The following is a 21,302-nucleotide window of genomic DNA, read 5'->3' as shown; positions in this document are numbered from 1 at the left end:
CTAAGATCAACTCATTTAGTAATCCTTTATTATTTCTGAAGTTTTGACATTTAATCCCCATGTGACCTGAAAGAGTACAACTGCCTTGCTAATCCTGCAGTTCATTGTCAAAGTAAAATCAAAGAAAACAAAATAATCGAAAAATTGACCTTTGTCCTTTGGAATCAGATTGTGTTACAACTTTTTGCAGCACACAATCATCATGCAAAATGAATGTCCTTTTCACCACATTGAAACCCTTTGGCATTACTATGCCTTGATGAAAACAATATCGCAGGTCTGGATTGTTCATAGATGGAAAAACAGACTCTGAGCAGCAGTAGGAGAGGTGATTGAAGGTGCACTGGAAAAAGTAGAGGCTTTTAAAGGCATGATCAGGTGGAGGGGTTTACAGAGAGTTCCAGAAAAGAAGGCCATGATGGCTGAATGCTCTCTGACCTGCTGATGGTAGATGGGACAGAGGGACATACTGCAAACCAATCAGAAAGATGGGATTGAGTAGGTGGTTATCTGTACATGTGTCCTTCTGTACTTTCCATTTCTTCCAATATTGTCCCTCTTTATAGATGAGGTAGGGTCTAACGGGCTTGAGACTGTTTGGTTTTTAGGACTGTATCTATGCTTCAAGCAAGTTGCTCATTACTGACTGTTCCCCCTCCCTCTTGTCGACCTCTTCAATACAGCAGAGCTTACATTTTTCCACTTGTGAAAACAAGATGATTTATCATTTCTTTACACCACAGGTCAATCAGTTTAACTGTTGACCAGACTGCATTACAGTTCATGTGGTGAATTTATTTTCTTTCATTTATTTTCTCAATCCTCTCATCTTTTGTCCCTACTTCCCTTGAATTTTCCAAACTTTTGCTGGGGAACAGCACGGGTTCCCTTCTGGCATCTTAGCCAACCAACCCGACTACACAGAGCAGCTTCAACATCGAGTGCCATGAGGAATTTGACTGCAAGGGGCATCACAGCTGCATCAAGTCTTGTCTTCAGCCCAGGTCCACACACGTGCACTTTCAATCAGGAGCACGAACCCTGGCTACTAATTTTTCCCTTTTCTCCCCCTCCCTATTACTAAAGAACTGAGGCTAATTTGAACACCCGGCTGCCACCTGACATGAAATCAGGTAACTCGGTCAAGGCTGGGAATCTCAGCTGGGACCTTTCTGAGCTGTCGGGCTGACACCACCCACTGCTTTCCTTAAATGAACCATCATGGGAATGCCATTAGATTTTCACATCTCCAAGTTCTCTCTTCACCAATCCAGATAAAGCAATGAGATTTACCAGCGCAGGGACTCTCAGGCAGGGTGACCTGGTTAGACAAAGCATGAGTGGAAAACAAGATCCACATTAGGGTAATCTGTCAGATTTTAATGATAGTCAAATTCTTGGTTCAGTGAAACTGTCAATAAGGGATAAGAGCATAAGAAATAGGAGCAGGAGTAGACCATTCAGCCCCTCAAGCTTACTCTGCCATTCAATATGACCATGGCTGAACTTAAGCTTCAAATCCACTTTCCCGCCTGCTCCCCATATCCCTCGATTCCCTGAGAGACCAAAAATCTATCTATCCCAGCCTTAAATGCATTCAATGATGGAGCATCCACAACTCTCTGGGGTAGAGAATTCCAAAGATTCACAACCCTTTGAGTGTAGTCATTTCTCCTCATCTCAGTCCTGAATGATTGACCCCTTATCCTGAGACTGTGTCCCCATGTTTTAGATTCCCTGACCAGTGGAAACTATCCCTCAGTGTCTACCCTGTCAAGCCTCTTCAGAATCTTTTATGTTTCAATGAGATCACCTCTCATTCTTCTAAACTCCAGAGAATATCGGCCCAATTTTCTCAGCCTCTCATCATAGGGCAACCCTTTCATCCCAAGGACCAATCGAGTGAACCTTCGCTGTACTGCCTCCAATGCAAGTATATCCTTCCTCAAATATGGAGACCAAAACAGTGCACAGTACTTTAGGTGTGGTCTCACCAAAGTCCTGTACAATTTTAGCAATACCTCCTTATTCTTGTACTCCAATTCCCTTGCACTAAAGGCCAACGTGCTATTTGCCTTCCTAATTGCTTGCTGTATCCTGCACGCGAACTTGATCCTTCAGCCTCATCAGTATGAGTTGGTTACCCACGACCCCCCCACCCAACTCCATTAAAACCGTAAATGGGCAGGTTTGAGATGGGCTGGGTTTGGGTTGAGATTTTTTACATTTTTAACCCTATTTTGAGGGTTAAAAGTCCCCCCTGCAAGGCTGCGATTGTCTAGGGACCATCAGCTTAATGCCAAGTATAGATCTAGACATCAGAAAGATCCCAGCTTTAATTCCTGGCCTGTACTGAGTTAGTTGATTTTATCTCGCGTAGTAGCAAAGGTGCCGAATTTGCTACAGCAGGAGGAGAAACTGTCAAGCCAGGTTTCCAGCTCCTGATCGCCACCCAATGGCTGCTGCTAGAAAGTGTGCGTGTGTGGACTTTGGGTCAGGAGCAGATCAGGTTTGCTGTGATTTTCCTCAACACCCCACACATTGTCAGACAGCCTCTTTATGCTCAGATAGGAAGAGTGACTAAAGTGGGGGGGGGGAGAGGCGGATTGAAAAGTAGACCTGAACTTTGTATTTGTCAGTTTAGTCAGTTTTCAACTATAATCTTTCAAAGTGATTCTTGACAACGCAGCTGGCCGCTAACGTAATCAGACTGCGCTAAGATGCACACAAGTGCAAACAGGCTCCTGCTCTCTGTGCGTGTGCTGCGTTCTGCATTGCCAGGACTGGTTGGCACATGCGCAGATGACGACCGGATACGGCAGGACTGAAGAGCTTAGATGTGATCCGTTGGTTATGGAATAAAAACAAGAAATGCTGGAAATACTCAGCAGGTCTGGCAGCATCTGTGGAGAGAGAAGCAGAGTCAACGCTTCAGGTCAGTGATCCTTCTTCAGAACTGACAAATGTTAGTTATGGGGTCGCTTAGCTATGTCTATCACATACTGCTTGGCGCGCAAGTAGTTCTGGGTTGTAGCTTCACCAGGTTGACACCTCATTTTTAGGTATGCCTGGTGCTGCTCTTGACATGCCCTCCTGTACTCTTCATTGAACCAGGGTTGATCCCTGGCTTGATGGTAATGGTAGAGTGGGGGATATGCCAGGCCATGAGGTTGCAGATTATGATTGAGTACAATTCTGCTGCTACTGATGGCCCACAGCGCCTCATGGATGCCCAGTTTTGCATTGCTAGATCTATTCGAAATCTATCCCATTTAGCATGGTGGTAGTGCCACACAACACGAAGGAGGCTATCCTCAATGTGAAGATGGGACTTTGTCTCCACAAGGACTGTGTGGTGGTCACTCCTACCAATACAGTCATGGACAGATGCATCTGCGGCAGGCAGATTGGCGAGGATAAGGCCAAATATGTTTTTCCCTCTCGTTGGTTCCCTCACCACCTGCCCCAGGCTCACTCTAGAAGCCATGTCCTTTAGGATTCAGCCAGTTCAGTCAGTAGTGGTGCTACCGAGCCAGTCTTGGTGATGGACATTGAAGTTCCCCCACCCAGAGCACATTCTGTGCCCTTCCTACCCTCAGTGCTTCTTCTAATTGGTGTTCAACATACAGGAGTACTGAGTCATCAGCTGATGGCGGGGTGGGGGGGGGGGGGGTGGGGTGGTTGCGGTAGGTGGTAATCAGCAGGAGGTTTCCTTCCATGTTTGACCCGAAGCCATGAGACTTCATGGGGTCTGGAGTTGAAGTTGAGGACTCCCATGACAACTCCCTCCTGACTGTATACCACTGTGCTGCCACCATCCTGATGGTGTGACAGGACATACCCGGGGATGGTGATGGCAGTCTCTGGGACATTGTCTGTTCAGGTATGATTCTGTGAGTATGACTATGTCAGGCTGTTGCTTGACTAGTCTGTGGGACAGCTCTCCCAACTTTGGCACAAGCCCCCAGATGTTAGCAAGGAGGACTTTGCAGGATCGACAGGACTGGGTTTGCTGTTGTCCTTTCTGCTGGTTAGGTCGATGCCAGGTGGTCTGTCTGTCTGGTTTCATTCCTTATCGACTTTGAGATACAACCGAGTGGCTTACTAGGCCATTTCAGAGGGCAGTTAAGAGTTGTTGTGGGTCTGGACTCACATGTAGGCAGATGGGAATTTTATGACAATTGACACCAGTTTCATGGGCATCATTAGACTATTTTTTTTTTAAATTCCAGATTTATTAATTGAACTCAATTCCACCGTGGTGGGATTCGAACCCATGTCTCCAGAGCAATACGCTGGGTCTCTGGGTTACTAGTCCAGTGACAACACCACCACCTCCCCCCTATTGCATGCTGCTTCTGCTGTCTAGCATGCATGTAGCCCTGTGTTGTAGCTTCACCAGGTCAACACCTTTTTAGGCACGCCTGCTGTTGCTCCTGTCACTATCAAGAAAGGCGGAGGCTGCACACCCTCCAGATTTCCCTGCTGTGGGTACGATGCTGTATTAAATTTGTATGCAATCGCTATGCCTTCCTGCATCCTCATTGTGAAATTTTCCCCTCTCAAAACTAAAGACAGGTGAGTGAAAAATGCAGGATGAAAATCTAACAGGAAATATTTGCAGGGTTATAAAGAGATGAGAGTGCGACTAACTGGAATAGTTTTTACAAAGGGCTAATCCAGGCATGATGGGCCGAATGGCTGCCTTCTGTGCTGAGAGATTCTACACTCACATCCCACATCATTAACTGGCTGCATTCCACTTACAACAGCTTCAAGTAAACGTGGGCTGCTAAAGAGGCAGGACACAGAAACTGTACACTTGTACAATTCAATCCATTGTAGACAAGCATTTTAATGGTGATGTCATAGCAGTGGCCAAACTTCTCAAGCAACAAGATATCTACATATTTCACAGAGGGAAAAAAAGTCCTTTTCTGCATGGAATGAATGTAAGGATTCAAAAACTTTATTCCCACGCTTAGAATTTGCATTAACAATTTTACTTATTTTTAAAGACACAAATAATAATTTCTTGCTCTTGAAAAATATCTGTTCAGCTGGAAATAAGTCATCGTAGCAGAGGGGGATTGCTGAAGGTTGGAGTTAAGCTACATCATTCAGACAGGATGGCTGTGTTACGTCTCATCTCACTCTGCTAATAACTGGCGAATACTCAGTTATCTCCAAAATGTGCTCATTATAGATGATTACAAGGAACAGCAGCCTTTTAAAAAGTTGACAGTCCATCACTGTGACAATGGCAGAGAACATCATGAGCTTCTATCTCAGACCTACTAACATATTAACAGAAAATGATTACACAGCACTTTCCATTCTTTTGAGGTCTACTTAAGAGACGAGGACCACTTGATGGAAAGATTGAAGAGACTGTTCATTCTATCGATCTCAGTTCCTGGCCTTTCACCTCACTTTCTTCTTCATTGGTCCATTGGGGATCCCATGAGATTCAATAGCAAGTGTTATCATGGCTCAGTGGGTGGCAGAGAGTGGGAATCAGAAAGTCCGAGATTTGAGCACAAAAAAAATCAAGACTGACACTCCAGTGCAGTACTGAGGGAGTGCTGCACTATTGGAGTTACCATCTTTCAGATGAGCCTTAAACCGAGGTCCCATTTGCTTTCTCAAGTTGCCATAAATGATCCTATGGTACTATTGCGAAGAGGAGCAGGGGAGTTTCCCCTGGTGTCCGGGCCAACATTTATCCCTCAAACAACATCACAAAATCAGATGATCTGGTTATTAGCACATTGCTGTTTGTGGGAGTTTGCTGGGTGTAAATTGGCTGCCACGTTTCCTACATTAGAACAGTGACTACTCTTCAAAAGTGCTCCATTGGCTGTAAAACACTTTGGGGCGTCCTGAGGATGTGAAAGGCGCTATATAAATGCAATTCTAACATTCAAATAGAAGGATGGTTTTTGTTTCTCATTCAAGACTCCGTCAAATATGTTTTGAGAGGGAGATTTTCCTCTTTTCTGCATCTGGGCAACACTCTGTTTCCAGGTGAAACAAACAGGGTGGAGACTCAATATAAAGGTCAGGAGTTCACCTGGCCTTCGAGTTCACTTTCCTCTTCATGGGGAAGTTCCAACAGCCGAAAAAACCTAGTATTAGGGCTTGCGCCAGGGCCCCTGTAGACCGGATGGTCTGCAGAGGTCCCGATCAGCCTGAAGATTGAGGGAAAGTTTTAGAACTCCTTCCCCTCGGAGTTCCCTCTTTGCCTTCCCTCCCCTGCTATGGGCAGAAGTCAGCCCGGAGCGGAGGCAGTTGCACTTCTGTTTCTCTCCAATCCCCGCCCCCTCCGTGATTTCTGGTCAGAGCCCTTCCAGGGGCTGGACCTGTGGTGGGAATGCCCCCAACCTAGGAAGATGAAGTGACCAAAGATTCAAGGACAGCACTCCCTTTATAGGTGCAATGCACTTCAGGTATGCCTCACCTGGTGCCCAGCAAAGCTGGAGGGTTGGGGGGGGGGGGGGGGGTGGGGGGAGGGGGGTGGGGGGAAAGGGCACAGGATACAGAGGAGGAGATGGGATAGGTTCTCTCAGTTTCCAATCTTTATGAATGTCAATTTCTTCTGAAGATTTCAACCCTCTTTCAATTCTAAATTACCATCTGTACCAATGCAGTCTGGGCAAGTCAGGACTAAATGAATATAGATGACTGACAGCTGCAGTTATACTGTGGTACTAGTCAGTGAACGATTGGCACCTTGCTGTACTCCAATTGTACTGCAGACTGCAAACTTACACTTCCTCCATCGATAAAGAATGGGGGAGGGGCTGGTGGGGGAGTCACACAGTGCTCCCTGCCAGAGTTAGACAACTGATGTTGTATAGTGACTTTGCAACAAACACAAAATGTGAGAGTATAACTGCATTCCGAAAGCACAGAAATTGGCGAATCCTTCACAATATTAATTATAAACCATCCTCCGGCAGCTGGAAGGATTAAAACAAAAAAGTGCTCAACGGAGCAGTCTGACCAGACTCTGACTCTGCCACTTAATCTTGTGTAATTTACTGACAGGAAAACACTGCAGACAACGATTATGTATCTGCAGACATCAGAATGCCTTGAAGTGTCAGGAAAACACTGTGGTCAGTGGGTGGCCATTAAGACTAGTGTAGAACATTTGTTGTTAGGTTACTGTTTATCGCTAAAAATAAGAGATAGGTGCTGGATGACGTTGGGTCCATCGAGTGGGGAGATAGTGGCTTTACTCAGTTTAGTTATTAATCCCAACTGGGTCTTGGTGGGAAGGTACTGGGGGGAGGGAAGCAGCGAATAATTAGAGGGATTAATATCACTGGGCTATTCCTGCATGCTCCCTAGCAGCCACATCAAGAATGACATAAGTGGTCATGCTTTGCTTGCCCAAGCCCCAAAAATAGTGAGCAGAAGGAGCAAAAATAAATGCCCCAGCACCACCCCCACCTACCAAGTTCAAAATTCAAACTCATCAAAGGAAAGTAAAGGAAAAACAAAGACCTTGGGTTGTTGCAGCTCATCCCTCTAGTGGTCTTCATCACCAGCCCAGCCAGCATTCAACTGAATGAATGCCCCTTATGACCTGGAACTCTGCTACTTTTCCAAGCAGATTATGCATAATTTGGCCTGGGGGAGATGGTGGCGTAGTGGTAATGTCACTGAACTAGTAATCCAGAGGCCCAGACCAATGTCCTGGGGACACAGGTTCATATCCCACCACGACAGCTGGTGGAGTTTAACTTCAATTAATTTAAGTTCAATTAATTAATTATTTATTTAAAAAGCCTGGAATTGAAAGCTAGTCTCAGTAATGGTGCCATGAAACTAGGGTCGATCGTTGTAAAAACCCATCTGATTCGCTAATGTCCTTACCTGGTCTGGCCTACATGCGACGCCAGACCCACAGCAATGTGGTTGACTCTTAACTGCTCTCTGAAATGGTCTAGCAAGTCACTCAGTTGTCAAGGGCAATTAGGGACAGGCAACAAATGCTGGCCTTGCCAGCGACACCCACATCCCATGAAAGAATTTTTTAAAATGATAACACGGTTGAGCGGCTTGAGCCATTCTCTTAGGGTCCTTGCCATCACCAGATATTTCAGTAACGTAACTGCCTTGTAACGTTGATTCACTACTATATGATAGATCGATAGTCAAGCAGGGAATGTGATGCAGAAAAACACTCCCTGAGAAATCTACTGCATGAACCTGGGTTTGGAAATCACTCGTGACTCGTGACTAATTTGCATTTCAATTTTCTCCATTTTGACAGAGATGTTAGCATCTCAACCTCCAATACCTGGAAGGGCAAGACCAGCAGGTGCATGGGAACATCGCCACCTCCAAGTCATATCTCATCCTCACCTGGAACTATATCGCCATTCCTTCATTGTTGGTGGGTCAAAATCCTGGAACTCACTACCTAACAGCACGGAGAGTGTATCTTTACCACACAGACTGCAAGGGTTCAAGAAGGCAGCTCACCACCACCTTCTCAAGGGCAACTAGGGATGGGCAATAAATGCTGGCCTTGCCAGTGACGCCCACATCCTGAGGATTAATTTTTTTTATAAAAACACCTTGATTAGAATTGCAAAGGATTGAATCAAAGTGTGAAGTGTAAGTGGACACAAAAGTGTAACAAGCATGCTAAATATTTATCCAATATTGAAGAATGCAATTTCCAGGTTTTGAACTCTCCCCCTCATTAAATCATAATGGTTGCACATAGTGACATCACTATTCGCGAGCAGAATGGAGATGATTGGGTAATTTCCCCTGTCAATTATTCCCGGAGACTGCACCATTGCAATTGACTGGGATTGATTCTATTTCCATAATTGGTATGCAGCTGAGCTCCACTCACTGCATTTGCTGGAGAAATCCCCCTGCTTGTATTGGGAGAAGTTGCTGTAGTTTCAGTCACACGTTCTGTTTACTTCAGACTTACTTGAAATAGATTCCATAACTAGATTTCATTTGTTTTGTTGTTTGTCGAGTAAATAAGCCTTGCTTGCTGCAAAATATGTTGTTTGCCGTAAGTCCAGCTCAGTCTCCCACTCATTAACGGACACAATGTCAACAGAAACTCTGTAGTAATAGCTGCAGACTTCCATGGTGCCAAGTTTAAAAATGTCTTAATTATACAGGTAAGATTTAAATTTATCAATTAGGGTAGAGGGTTAAAAATGCTTTCTGTTGCCATCAAGAAAAACATCAGCAACGCGAAGTGGAATTGACCTTCAAAGTTGAGAGTCAACTATTTCACGGGGAGATAATTTCAAACTGCAGCTGCAGAGGGAGATGGGAGGAGCTATTGCTCAGTTCAGGGTACTTTACAGTCTCTTACCTTCTGTTGGCAGCAACTGTGAGGAAATGTATTAAACGTGGTCACAAAAATCATTGATCATGCATTTACTCAATACCGTTCAGTTCTTTTAAAGTACCCATTAATATTTTGGGAGTTAAAAACCAGGTTCAATCATAGCAGAGATAGCTGATGAGTCTTGGGGCAATGTTTAACTGGTAGATAGTGTGCAATCTCCGAGGGCCAAGAGCTTTCCTTAGGGTCATTCTGCAGTAGTGTGACAAACTCAACGGCGTCCCTAAAGTAAAAATACATTGGTTAAGAGCAATAATTAAGAGATGGACACACACACTCATCCATCCTATATAAAATCCTATATAAAATCCATAATATTTGAAAATATATCCCTGTTTGTCAAGTCACACTGTGTGTCACACTCTCTGAGTCACTCATAGGCATTACACTTTCTCACTCCCACTTCAACACATTTGCTCAAATTTCACTTTCAACAAATCATGAAATGCAACAAAAATCTTTTTAAACAAAGGTGGCAAACCAAATTACACAAAGCACTCTGAATTTTTTTGATAGTCATATCTACCCCCCACTCCTTAGCTTGTGAATTGTTATTTGTATTTTAATGGTGTTTAATTGTATGTAAGTTGTGGGCATTCACTGGAATTTCACTTGAGCACATATAAAGAAACACTTAAGACTGAGTAAAGATTGGCTCCAGTACTATCCTTCACCAAGTGGCATTCTTGATTACAGCATGAACTACCAACTGGTTAAAATACAACTTAACACGCAAATTCATTAAAATAAAAGATGGCAAAAAATATTTTAACATTTTAAACTGCACATTAGACTACTAATTACCATCAGAGATGTGACTTTAGATCTTCTCCTTGAGGCAGGGGACCTGGGGCTTGAGTTTGCGATGCACCATTCACAGCTCATATTTACCTGTCACACCTCAACATTGTCTCTACCCAATGATTCACCTTCCTTCCCACTCCCAACATATTCGGACACTCCCCACCTCTGCCTCCTACCCCCAGCAGTACTCCAGGACCCAGCAGCCTGGAACCCAAAGCATAGCCAGTTTTCCAGCATCATCTGTGCTTTAATATCAGATTTGCCAACTGTATGCATGTGACATAGGAACAGCTGGAGGCCATTCAGTCCCTTGAGCCTGCTACGCCATTCAATTAGACAATGGCTGAGCTGCACCTCAACTCCTTTTACCTGCCTTTGCTACATATCCCTTGATACACTTATCAAACAAAAATCCAAAGTTCATTTTGTATTAAAAACACTCAAAAGCCAGGACCTACGCTGACAGTAATGGCGTCACGAGCATTAGAAACAGGTCAGGGGAAGTCAGGTCATTTTGGTTTGGGACCCCTTCTCCCTCACTGCTGTCAGATTCCAGACCCATCTCCCCAAACTATTGTCCCCAAAGCCTGAATTTAAAAAGCTGCTTACAAGTAAAATCTGAAAGGACCTCAAACGGAACTAAAAAGTGGAGCGTTAACTCTTTCCCCCCAAAATGGTATTCTGTTAGCTTGCTGTACAAGAAAATGAGGGATAACTGCTGCCTATTCCCTCAAACTACCACACAGTGGCAGTATATTCACATATTAGAATAGTTATGTATTGTATAAGCACGGTTGAGTCAGAGGGTCTCAAACTATTTCACACTATGGTGGGGGGGGGGGGGGGGAGAATTTTAAAATGGGTGAGATTGGGTGTGGGTGGTGAGGCTTATACAGTTTTAAAAAAAAAAAATGGAAGTGCGTCAGGAACTTGTCTCTAATGCAGCATCTTTTGGCTTTTACTCTGGCAGAACAAGGGCAGGCAACCAAGCCACCTCCATTTCAAATAGGTCAATAAGGTTGGAAGCCTCGGATTTAACCTGCTTTACATGTTTAACTGTGGCTGACCTGCAGCAAAGTGAGGAAAGCTTCGGAGAGCACTCCTTGTGGTCCAGGAGGAGCAGGACTGCTTCCCCTCCCCTCTTCGCGACCCCCACCAAGCTCCTCTTCTCCAGTGTCACCCCCTTCCCCCCCCCCCCCCCACTGGAGGCCATGCCTGTCAGTTAATCAGGCTGACGTCCGGGCAGGAAAGCTGCCAGTGATATTGAACGCACGGTGTGGAATACCTGCATGCTTCTGTTCCCAACTCCCAAAAAATAAAAATTCCTTCCGATGTGTTGCTTTTGAAGTAGTGACTTATATTAGTAAATAAAAGGCCATTGTAAATGATATGAGGAATTTGGTATAAATACTGTAAAAGGCAACATTTTAAAAATTCGTTCATAGGATGTGAGCATCACTGGCCAGGCCAGCATTTATTGCCCATCCCTAATTGCCCTTGAGAAGCTGGTGGTGAGCTACAGATAGTTGTTGGTGATTAGAAACAATTAAAAACAAATAGTTTTATTATAACTAGACTTGGGAGAAAGCACACCCAGGTCAGGTATTGCACAGCATCTTCAATAATGTGCTAACTAGTGAATGTAGTGGTTTGTCCTAGGCTTGCCAACTCTAGTTGGACACACTCCTGGAGGAATTAGGATATCTCCAACCATGCCATCCAGTCAAGCATCCTCTCCCTCCTCCCCCACACTCCCATCTCCAGTAATTTTACAAATGCTCAAAGAAATAACACACATGTTTTGTAAATTATGAAAGGAGGGGAAGTAGCAATAAACTCTATTTCATCAGTAGGAAAGGGATTTCAGTAGGGGTGATCAAGCTGTGGAAACATTTATGAGTAGAGTTAAGGAATGGCAAAGGATGGGAGTCTCTGGTAGGTATTGCCGGCAGACCAGAGCTCCTGATGCTGTGGGGATAATATATGCATATCAGAGAAGCAGGTAGCAAAATGTGATTATATTAAGAGATTTTACATTTCACAGACTGGGAGAAGCAGAACAGCTCAAGTAGTAAGGCAATGAATTTCTACAGAGGTACAGTGCAGAGTCACCACATTACCAGGGCTTAGAGTTAAATTATGAGGACAGGGTGTTTAAACTTGCCTTCTACTCCCTTGAGTTTAGAAGGGTGAAGAATGATCTAATCAAAGTGTTTAAAGTAATAAAAGGAGGGGAATCAGGAAGTAAAGGGTGATGGAAATGAGGAGCTCTCACCCCCAAAAATCTGTGGGTGTTGAGTCAATTGAAATTTGTTAGATTGAGATGGATGGAGTTGAGGTGCTGATCAGCCATGATTCATTGAATGGCACAATCGGCTCTAGAGACTGATTGGACAATTCCTGTTCCTATGATTTTTCTCTTGGGCTGCTCACAGGATGGAAGACTCCAGGATGGTTGGCAAACTTGGTTTGACTGTGACGTCTGCCAATAACTACTTTCACTTGCTTTCCAGCAGGAATCAATGGATAATGATCAGCAGGGGGAATTCTGGCTGATTTCCCCCCCTCCCCTTCCTAATCCAGTAGGACCGAGGTCAACTGTAGCATCTGTACTGCCATCCTAGGCCAAATTAGCAACCATGCATAGACCGGTGATCAAACTTGGGATCTTCCTGATCGATATGACTGGGTTCACACTGGGTAATGGATTGAGCCATACGCCATTACTTTTTTAAAATCCATGCCACATAGTTACTTCACGATAAGCATCCTTACTCTGGTAGTATTCCAAGCACTCGGAGGATGGGGATCCGGATTGTGTATAGTCTAAAGGCATCCTCCCTCGATTGTCCTGTGCATAAACGTTGGCTCCATAGTCGATTAGCATTTTGATCAAATCTACATTCTTTGCCTTGGCTGCAAGATGAAGCGCAGTTTCATGGAGTTTAGCATTATTCACATTTGCACCTGAAACAGACCAACCACACTCAAAAACAGAAGGACAATCTTGCACAAAAACAAGAAATGCTGGAATCACTCAGCAGGTCTGGCAGCATCTGTGGAAAGAGAAGCAGAGTTAACGTTTCGGGTCAGTGACCCTTCTTCGGAACTGACAATCTTGCATTTACATAGAGCCTTGCACATCTTCAGCTGTCCCAAAGCACGTCAGAGTCTTCCACAATAATAAAACCCAATACAAACTTTATCTTGAGCAGACAGGCATGAGAAATGGATAGGTTCATTCTGGTGCTTTGGGGGGAGGGTGTGCTCTTCAGAGTTTGTGGTTAAGGTCAATTGCTGCAACAGAACGGGGCAGGTTTACCTTTTGCACCTAACCTGCCCTACAAGTGACCAGGGAGCGCATAACACCGACAACAGATGCGGAAAGTGTTCCATTCACTGGCACTGGTGTCATTGTAAGTGGCATAAGAATTCACAAAGAAAGCTTTAAATTTCAAATAGGGCACCAAAAACCACCTACATTACAGCTTGGAGAAAATTGCTCTACCTGCATTCAGCAACAGCTTTGCACAGTCAACATGTGGCCTTGCACAAGCCACATGTAAAGGGGTTCCAAAGTGGCAGTCATATGCTTCCAGGTTTGCACCTACATTTATGAGCAGTTTCATGCATTCCACACTACCTGAAACACAAAAAAGCAGAGGAAATTATCGTAATTAAAACAAAACCCCCAGTATCTTTTTGTCTCAGCTTTTCCCATCTCTCACCCTTTCCTTGGCCGACAGCACAGGTGTATAATTGGTCTCTGCTGGACACAACTGATCAGGTGGAGATGCACGGATCAGCTCAGGGTGAGATCGTCTCTAAACCCTGTGTAAGGAAGTCTCTAACAATCGCTTCCCCCACTCCCAAAATGGCCTACCTCAGAGGTCACTAACCCACAACATGGGGTATCATTGGAGATAGCAACAGCATTGTGGTGTTGCCTCTCCCAGTAACATTCAGGTACATTCATCAACTTCCCACCAGAACCTGCAAATTCCCCTCCAAGTCACACACCATCCTGACTTGGAACTATATCACCGTTCCTTCACTGTCGCTGGGTCAAAACCTTGGAACTCCCTTCCTAACAGCACTGTGGGTCTACCTACCCCACATGGACTGCAGCGGTTCAAGAAGGCAGCTCACCACCACCTTCTCAAGGGCAATTAGGGATGGGCAATAAATGCTGGCCTGGCCAGCGACGCCCACATCCCATGAACGGGTAAAAAAAAAATTCCCAACGATTGGGTACAGAACAAAATCAGCAGAGACCAATCGGTTTTGTTAGCTAGGAAGAAATTATCAAGTAAAAACAAGACATGCTGGAAATACTCAGCAGGTCTGGCAGCATCTGTGGAAAGAGAAGCAGAGTTAACATTTCGGGTCAGTGACCCTTCTTCGGAACCCTGTGTAAGGAAGAAATTTCTTGATAAGAAATTATCAAGTACTGTCGATACCTTCCAGTGTCAGAGAAGTTTCAAAGCCATAATGTAGATTCACTGTGACAGAAAATATCAGAGGGGAAAAGCTGCCATTGTACAGGCTGGTAATGGAAGTGCCAGATTTACAGCTTAGTAGGAACGGGTCAAGTAAGATGAATGACCACGTCGTATTGATAGCTTTGAACAAGGATATTGTCATAAAGGCAGGTGATAGGATCAGAGAAAGTGGTCATTGACTCATGGCATTAGTCCTCCGCCTCCCCACTTCCCAACCCCAAATATGCTCCTACCAAGATGAACCTACAGAGTTTGCGACACCTTCCCTTACTGAGTTGAAATCTTTCCAACAATTCAATTCAGCTTTTGCAGGATAAGATCTCCCGCACCATATTCCTGATATTAATCTATGGATAGGTGTTGAGGATATCAGATTCTGGACTACCTTAAGACATCTGCCACCGATGAATTTTCATCTAAACTCGATATGATTCACAATAACTTTCCTAGTTCAATCTATGCTGTTCCTGTTCTTTTCATGACCATACCATTGTAATGAACAGAGGATTCCATGGAATGCTCCTCAATAGATGAGAGCAGACCACTCAATAAACAGAATTTGATGTTCAGACCAACAATTGTATCTTTCCAGATTTCCCAAACATTGAAGACTAGAAATGCCATTGTTACTCTGGTCTCAAAATCCTTTGAGGTATCAATTCTACTTAAAGATATTTTAATTCAGTTACTTATACTAGATCCTTGTAATCCATGTGATATTTTATACACCTAAGACTGAATAAGACAGGCTTTCGAGGGAGAGGTGATCTCCAGCTTAGTTTTGCCTTTTCTCATTAAAATTCATCAATGTTTATTTCTGACTCCTCTTCTGTTTTAGCTAGAAATGCTGCACCGTCTGCAAATATCTATGCGATAACTCATCAATCTATATAATCATTCCCATTTCTTTAGTTGCTTGGATCATAACATTTTTCAAAAATACTTTGGGGGTTTTTGGGAAAGTGGCAACTTTGATCAGTTCCAACTAACTGGAAGTCAATATGTTAGATCTCAGCCAATTCTTGCATCACTTGCACCTGCATACAGATCCCAAAAAACATGAAGACTGTTGCCGTGCAATTGGGACATAGCTTAAGTTGATCTCACTGCTCGCCTCTGTCAGATGTTTTGTACGTGAATGAAAACACTGAAGTTCTAGGCAAAATGTAATAGATTTTTGGTCAAGTCTAAAGTTTGTTCTGATTGAGAAATATGGGTAAAGACTCAAGACCCACAGTGTAGCACAAAGATTGAAAAGGAGAGAAGACTAGATAGATAAAGAAGCAGTAATTAGGTCATAGCAAGCTTGGATTTTAAAAGCCTGTGTAGAGGATTAAGAGCTGCACAAAGTTTGTATTTTTGAAGTCCTGGAAAGAGTTAAGAGTAAGGAATTGTCTGAATAATCTTGATTTCAACATAGTAAGGATGCAGGAAGGAGGAAAAACAAATAACGATGATATATTTGGAGCTTGTAGGAAATTTGAGGGAAAAGTTCCATCCATTTTTGAAGATTTTTTCATTTGAACTTATCTAAAATTTTCAAGAATCACTTTATTGGTGTGGCAGATAGATTTGTATCCTGCAATGACTGCAATGCATACATATCCCTTTTTGGAATTATGCATTAATATTTTTTGATCATGGGATGAATAAAAGCATGCTATTATTATCCAAAACTCTGCTGCTCGTATCCTCATCTTTTCAAAATGGTCATTATATCTCCGTTCTTCAGAAGATGCTTAACTGGCTGTCTGTGCTGCTGCCTCCATAACAAATATTTATAGCATTTACATCAAGTCCCACTCGCCCATCACCTCTGTGATGGTGTGCCAGAACCTATTCTGGCTCCCGGTCTGGAAACACCTTCATTTTAGAATTCTCATTCTTGTTTTCTAAACAATGTTTCTGGCCTGGCCCCCCTCTCTCTCCATTAACCACCACCTCCAGCCCTACAACCCTCCAAGCTCTCTACGCTACTCCAATTCTGGTAACTTGCACATTCCCAATCTTCATTACTATATCATTTGCGACCATGCCTTCAGCTCTCAAGGCCTGAAGCTACGGAATTCCCTCCCTAACCCCCTCCATGCGTCTACCTCTCCATCCTCCTTGAAAACGCTCCTTAAAATCTAAATCTTTAACCAAGCTTTTGGTCACCTAATATCCCTTCTGTAGCTGCGTCAAATGTTGTTCGACAACATTCCTGTGAAGCGTCTTGAGATGTTTTACTAATAAATGCAAATTGTTATTGCTTGGTATTGAGAGGCGGGTAAGTGAAGTGTCCCATTTATCTCAGTTACATGATATACATTTTAATTACTGATAAAGACAACAGTATATGGTACTTGTAACTTACCGATCATGCAGGCCTCATGCAATGGTGATGCTGCGAAGAGCAGTGGGTTCACCTTCGCTCCGTAGTTTAACAGTAACTTGACACATTCAATGCTGCCAGCAGCACATGCATCACAAAGCGGAGTACTCCCATCAATGTTGCTAGCATCAACCTGAGGCAGATTGTAGGAGTATAGATATATTTTCACATTGCTGCTTTAATACAGAACAGAGACAGAGCAGCTAATATAGCAATTGTGGTTAAGCCACAAACTGTAGGTTTGCAGAGCTAATCGTTTGACCACAATGACAGTCCTGAACAAAGTTATAACTCAGGAAAAGCAAAAGGTTGCTGAGATAACACTGGAGGCAGAGACGGATGAAACTTTAGACAATTGAACAGGATACTAAAAAGAATAAGGCCCCCTTTGGTTGTGAGAGTGTTCAGCAATTTGTTTGATGATCTGAGGGCCATAAGATGGCCAAAGTTAAATTCTGCAAGAATTTAGACATCGTATGCTTATCTTTAAAATGATACAAAAAAGAGGGATACAACGTAAAACTCAGGAACTTTAGCTACCTTGAAGGAGAGATACCATGAACGGCCTGGACAGGTACTTGTTCACGATTCCCGGGGAGATCTTTCACACGCGTTTTCTAGATGTGGGACTGCATGTACTGCTCTGTGTGTAATGCTTTGAAAGGATAATAAATGAAGTTAATTGTCAGGCATATTCCTGTCTCTGGCTTTCACCAATCTGTTAGGAAAAGGATAAGGATTATCTGCCACAGATCACAGTCAAGTAATGTAACTCACTGGACACATCTGTAGTTACATGTGCACTGCATGGAAACAGAAAATAATGTGCTGAGGGAGTGCTGCACTGTCAGAGGTGCCATCTTTCAGATGAAACATTAAATTGAGGTCCCAAAATCCCATGGCACTATTCAAAGAGCAGCAAGGGCATTCTCCCAGGTGTCCTGGCCAATATTTATCCCTCAACCAATATCACAAGCAGATTATTTGGTCGTTTTCACATTGCTGTTTGTGTGCTCATTGGTTGCTGCGTTTCCTACATTATAACAGCGACTACACTTCAAAAAGTACTTTGGGGTATCCAAAGATCATGAAAAGCACTATATAAATGCAATATATTGACGCTTGCCCAAGATGGCAAGACCAGATTCATTGGTGCTGGAGGGAATCAATAGCATGAAACAGTTGTGCATCATTAATGCAGTTTATCAATAAGCTTCAATATTCCACTACATTGTTTCATCCGTTTATCAGATAAACATGTGCTGAGCAGCAACTGCCAGATGCCTGTACTTTGCTCGAGCACTTTTCCTTACTCAGTACAGCTTCCACGAGTGTTCCCTGAAGTAACATGATACTTTCAGCAGCTTGAGCGAGTGAAAAACAACTGAGGATTGCATCACTCGGAATAACTCCGCAGTAAAGCTGTTTGATGGCATACAGCAAAACATTTACTACGTAATAAGGTCATAGGTCACAAAGTCTGAAACCAAAAAAAGCTTCCTCCGATTACCATGTCAATCAAACAACAGAGGAACATGTAAAGACAACCAAGTCAACACTGAAAGAAGACCTTCAACCTACAATGCAAATTCACCCCTTGTAGCTGTGAGAATCTGCATGAAGCATTGCTTTCAGGGCCAGTGAGCATACTGGAGTTATAAATTTAGGTCATTATAATCTACTCTTAATTTGAAGTAGCTGTAATAAAATTGAGGAAGGGCAGGAATGAGAAGCATGGTGGCATTAATTCCATTACTTAATTTGTACCTCTTAATTTGAATTATTGGCTAACATTGAATTAAAAATTTTCACATCAAGTGGGTCTTTAAGAGTGAGATGTACCTAATGGCCCATACCTTGCTAGAAAAATAATGGTGTTTGAATGACGCTTGCCATTATTAATGTGCAAAACAGCCTGGAAGAGATACCTTATGAATTGTGAACTGACAGAAGTTGCTGTGCCAGTCTGCCCTTAGCTTCATAAAAATGTCACCTCACGCTTAAACCTTCCTGTGATTTCCATGAAGTTGCTGAACGTGCACATTAATTGCCCATTAAACACGCAACAGAAAGCTAGGTCGAGTAATTAACTGCATAAGTACCTATTTAATAATGCAATTATTGTTATTAAGTGCCAATCAACCTCTCGTGCCCAGACAGTGAACCATTAAAACTGTGATGTCTCATTCCTTCAGGCTGTGAATTGTTTTGGGAGTTTCTTCCTGTCACTTTTTTCTCTCTCTCAATCTAATCTATCCCTCTCTATTTCTCTATCTGTATCCAATTTGTCGTTGAGTTCACCCATTGCAGTACACCCTCCTTCTCTGAAATTCCTCTGTTTATTTCTCAATCCTTTAATTGGTTAAGAAGATACACTATTTGTCCTGTTGTTCATCACGGTCCCAGATGTACTGTTGCCCCCTTCTATGCTGCTATATGGAGTTAGGTCACAGATCAGCCATGATCTCATTGAATGGCGGAATAGGCTGGAGGAACTAAATGACCTACTCCTGTTCCTGTGTTCCTATCAGCTAATACGTCCAATAACTTTGTGGGCAGAAAAAGCCTAAACATGCATGAACAATTCCAAGCAACAGGGCTGCAAGGCAACCTGCTCCAGCAAAATCTGGGCCCTTCATTTAAAAGTCAAACTAATGGGGAGTACCAGATGCTCCAGTGTGGCTGCTCCCCCAGGGGCAGACTGGCTGTATGGGAATTCAGGAGGTTTTCAGAGTTTCTGTGAATGGCTCCATAGCAATGAATTATCGGACAATATCTGAAGGAGGGTGTTAAGGAAGTAATTCCACAATGTAGGGCCTAAATGGCACGGCGACCAATCAGAAGCCTTGCATGGGGCTTGGGTAACATCTTAAGGGTATCTAAGCATAATTTTCTGATTAGCTGAAGTTTCCTACAAACCAAACAAAAAAAACTTCAGCCCTAGTTCTATGTATCTCTCATTAAATACTTTCCATATCCCAAGTTTTTTTGTCATGTCTTATCTCTCATAATTTCTACGTATAACACATACTGAACCAAACACTGTGCCTTGCTGCTGACCAGGAGATTCACAAGAGAATGGAAGAAGAACTTTTGTTCTTTATTACAAAACTTCACCTCCTGCTCGACCAGTACAAGAAGTACAGCTAGTTTTACTATCACTCTGAAAATGTTCTGGGTCACAGAACACATTAATTCACAATTTCACAACAGTTGCCAAACAAGAGACATCCACTCTGGACGCAGTACACACGAAACATATTTCACATGGTACATGCCAGATCTCAGTTCAGATTAAGGCTGGGCGGAACCCAATGTATAAACAGGTTCAGGCGAAAGATCTTGTTCACAATCGTGGCTCTATCTATCCTCATTAATATGTAATCCAACAGCTGGCACAAAGGCTCTGAATAGGCACCAAACATGAATAAGATTTTATACGCCATGATTCAGCAGCCAATTTCTCTAAATGTATAGTGATTGATGCATAGAGCTCTTTCCTCACCAAGACATATTTTCCCCCCTCTACCGCCTGCACCATCCTTGTGAGGTTGTTGACTCATGCCAGGGTTTGAGGTTTGTGGCTGGTGTAATGTCGCAGTCATTGTTCAACTTGCTGAAGCTGCTCAATGTTAATTTGGAAAAGACTGATGGAATTTGTATTGAGTGAAGCTGGCTAGAATCGTGGTACACAGCCGGTATTGATTTAGGCTTTACCAGATGTCTCTGACCTTGGGTGAAGCTATATCATTTTTAAAAAACTTTTTGATACAACCTGGATTTACTGTGGTACACCAAAACTCTTTCTGGTCTTGACTATTGCTCCTAATTCTTCTAGCAATTTTTTTGTGCAAAAAAGTGCAAAATAACACATCATCTGATAGAAGATGTTTCTCTCACAACCTTTCTCTTCTCTGTTTATCAATACATTTCAGACTCATACTCATCTGAGCAGTGGTCTCATGTTCCTCTTGTGCACCAAACTACATCCTACGCACTCTGGTTTCTTCCTACATCCTCACTATGTTGAAATCGAGATTACACACTTCTCCAATCTTACTCTTTTCTATGCACTCCAAACTATGGAACTCTTGTCCTACCTGAGCTTTCCCTTCCCCTTACAAGCGACAAGTGATCAAAACTCACTTAACTACAACACTTGATTAACCTGGCTTTCTTTCCAACCCTTGGTGATGGTCTGCACTACAAGCCATGGTTCCTTTCACTC

General features: G+C 43.2%; 1 protein-coding gene across 2 annotated transcripts in view; it reads right to left on the bottom strand.

Annotated features, from left to right (window-relative positions):
• Positions 1–4,864: 4,864 nt before the first annotated feature.
• LOC137384868 (ankyrin repeat and SOCS box protein 13-like) overlaps positions 4,865–21,302 on the bottom strand; it is a 35,495-nt gene continuing 19,057 nt past the window's right edge. Inside the window, exons 3-6 of one of the 2 annotated variants that reach the window (XM_068059479.1) lie at positions 17,057–17,207; positions 13,707–13,841; positions 12,974–13,165; positions 4,865–9,617 (exon numbers count right to left, since the gene is read on the bottom strand). In XM_068059479.1, the coding sequence (XP_067915580.1) occupies positions 9,490–9,617; positions 12,974–13,165; positions 13,707–13,841; positions 17,057–17,207 (606 nt within the window). In that variant the 3' untranslated portion in view covers positions 4,865–9,489. The remainder of the gene's footprint in view (positions 9,618–12,973; positions 13,166–13,706; positions 13,842–17,056; positions 17,208–21,302) is intronic. The other variant, XM_068059480.1, reaches the window with a different exon arrangement.

Source organism: Heterodontus francisci, chromosome 27 (assembly GCF_036365525.1).
Source record: "Heterodontus francisci isolate sHetFra1 chromosome 27, sHetFra1.hap1, whole genome shotgun sequence".
Taxonomy (NCBI): domain Eukaryota; kingdom Metazoa; phylum Chordata; class Chondrichthyes; order Heterodontiformes; family Heterodontidae; genus Heterodontus; species Heterodontus francisci.
This window is presented reverse-complemented; position numbering and strand designations above follow the sequence as displayed.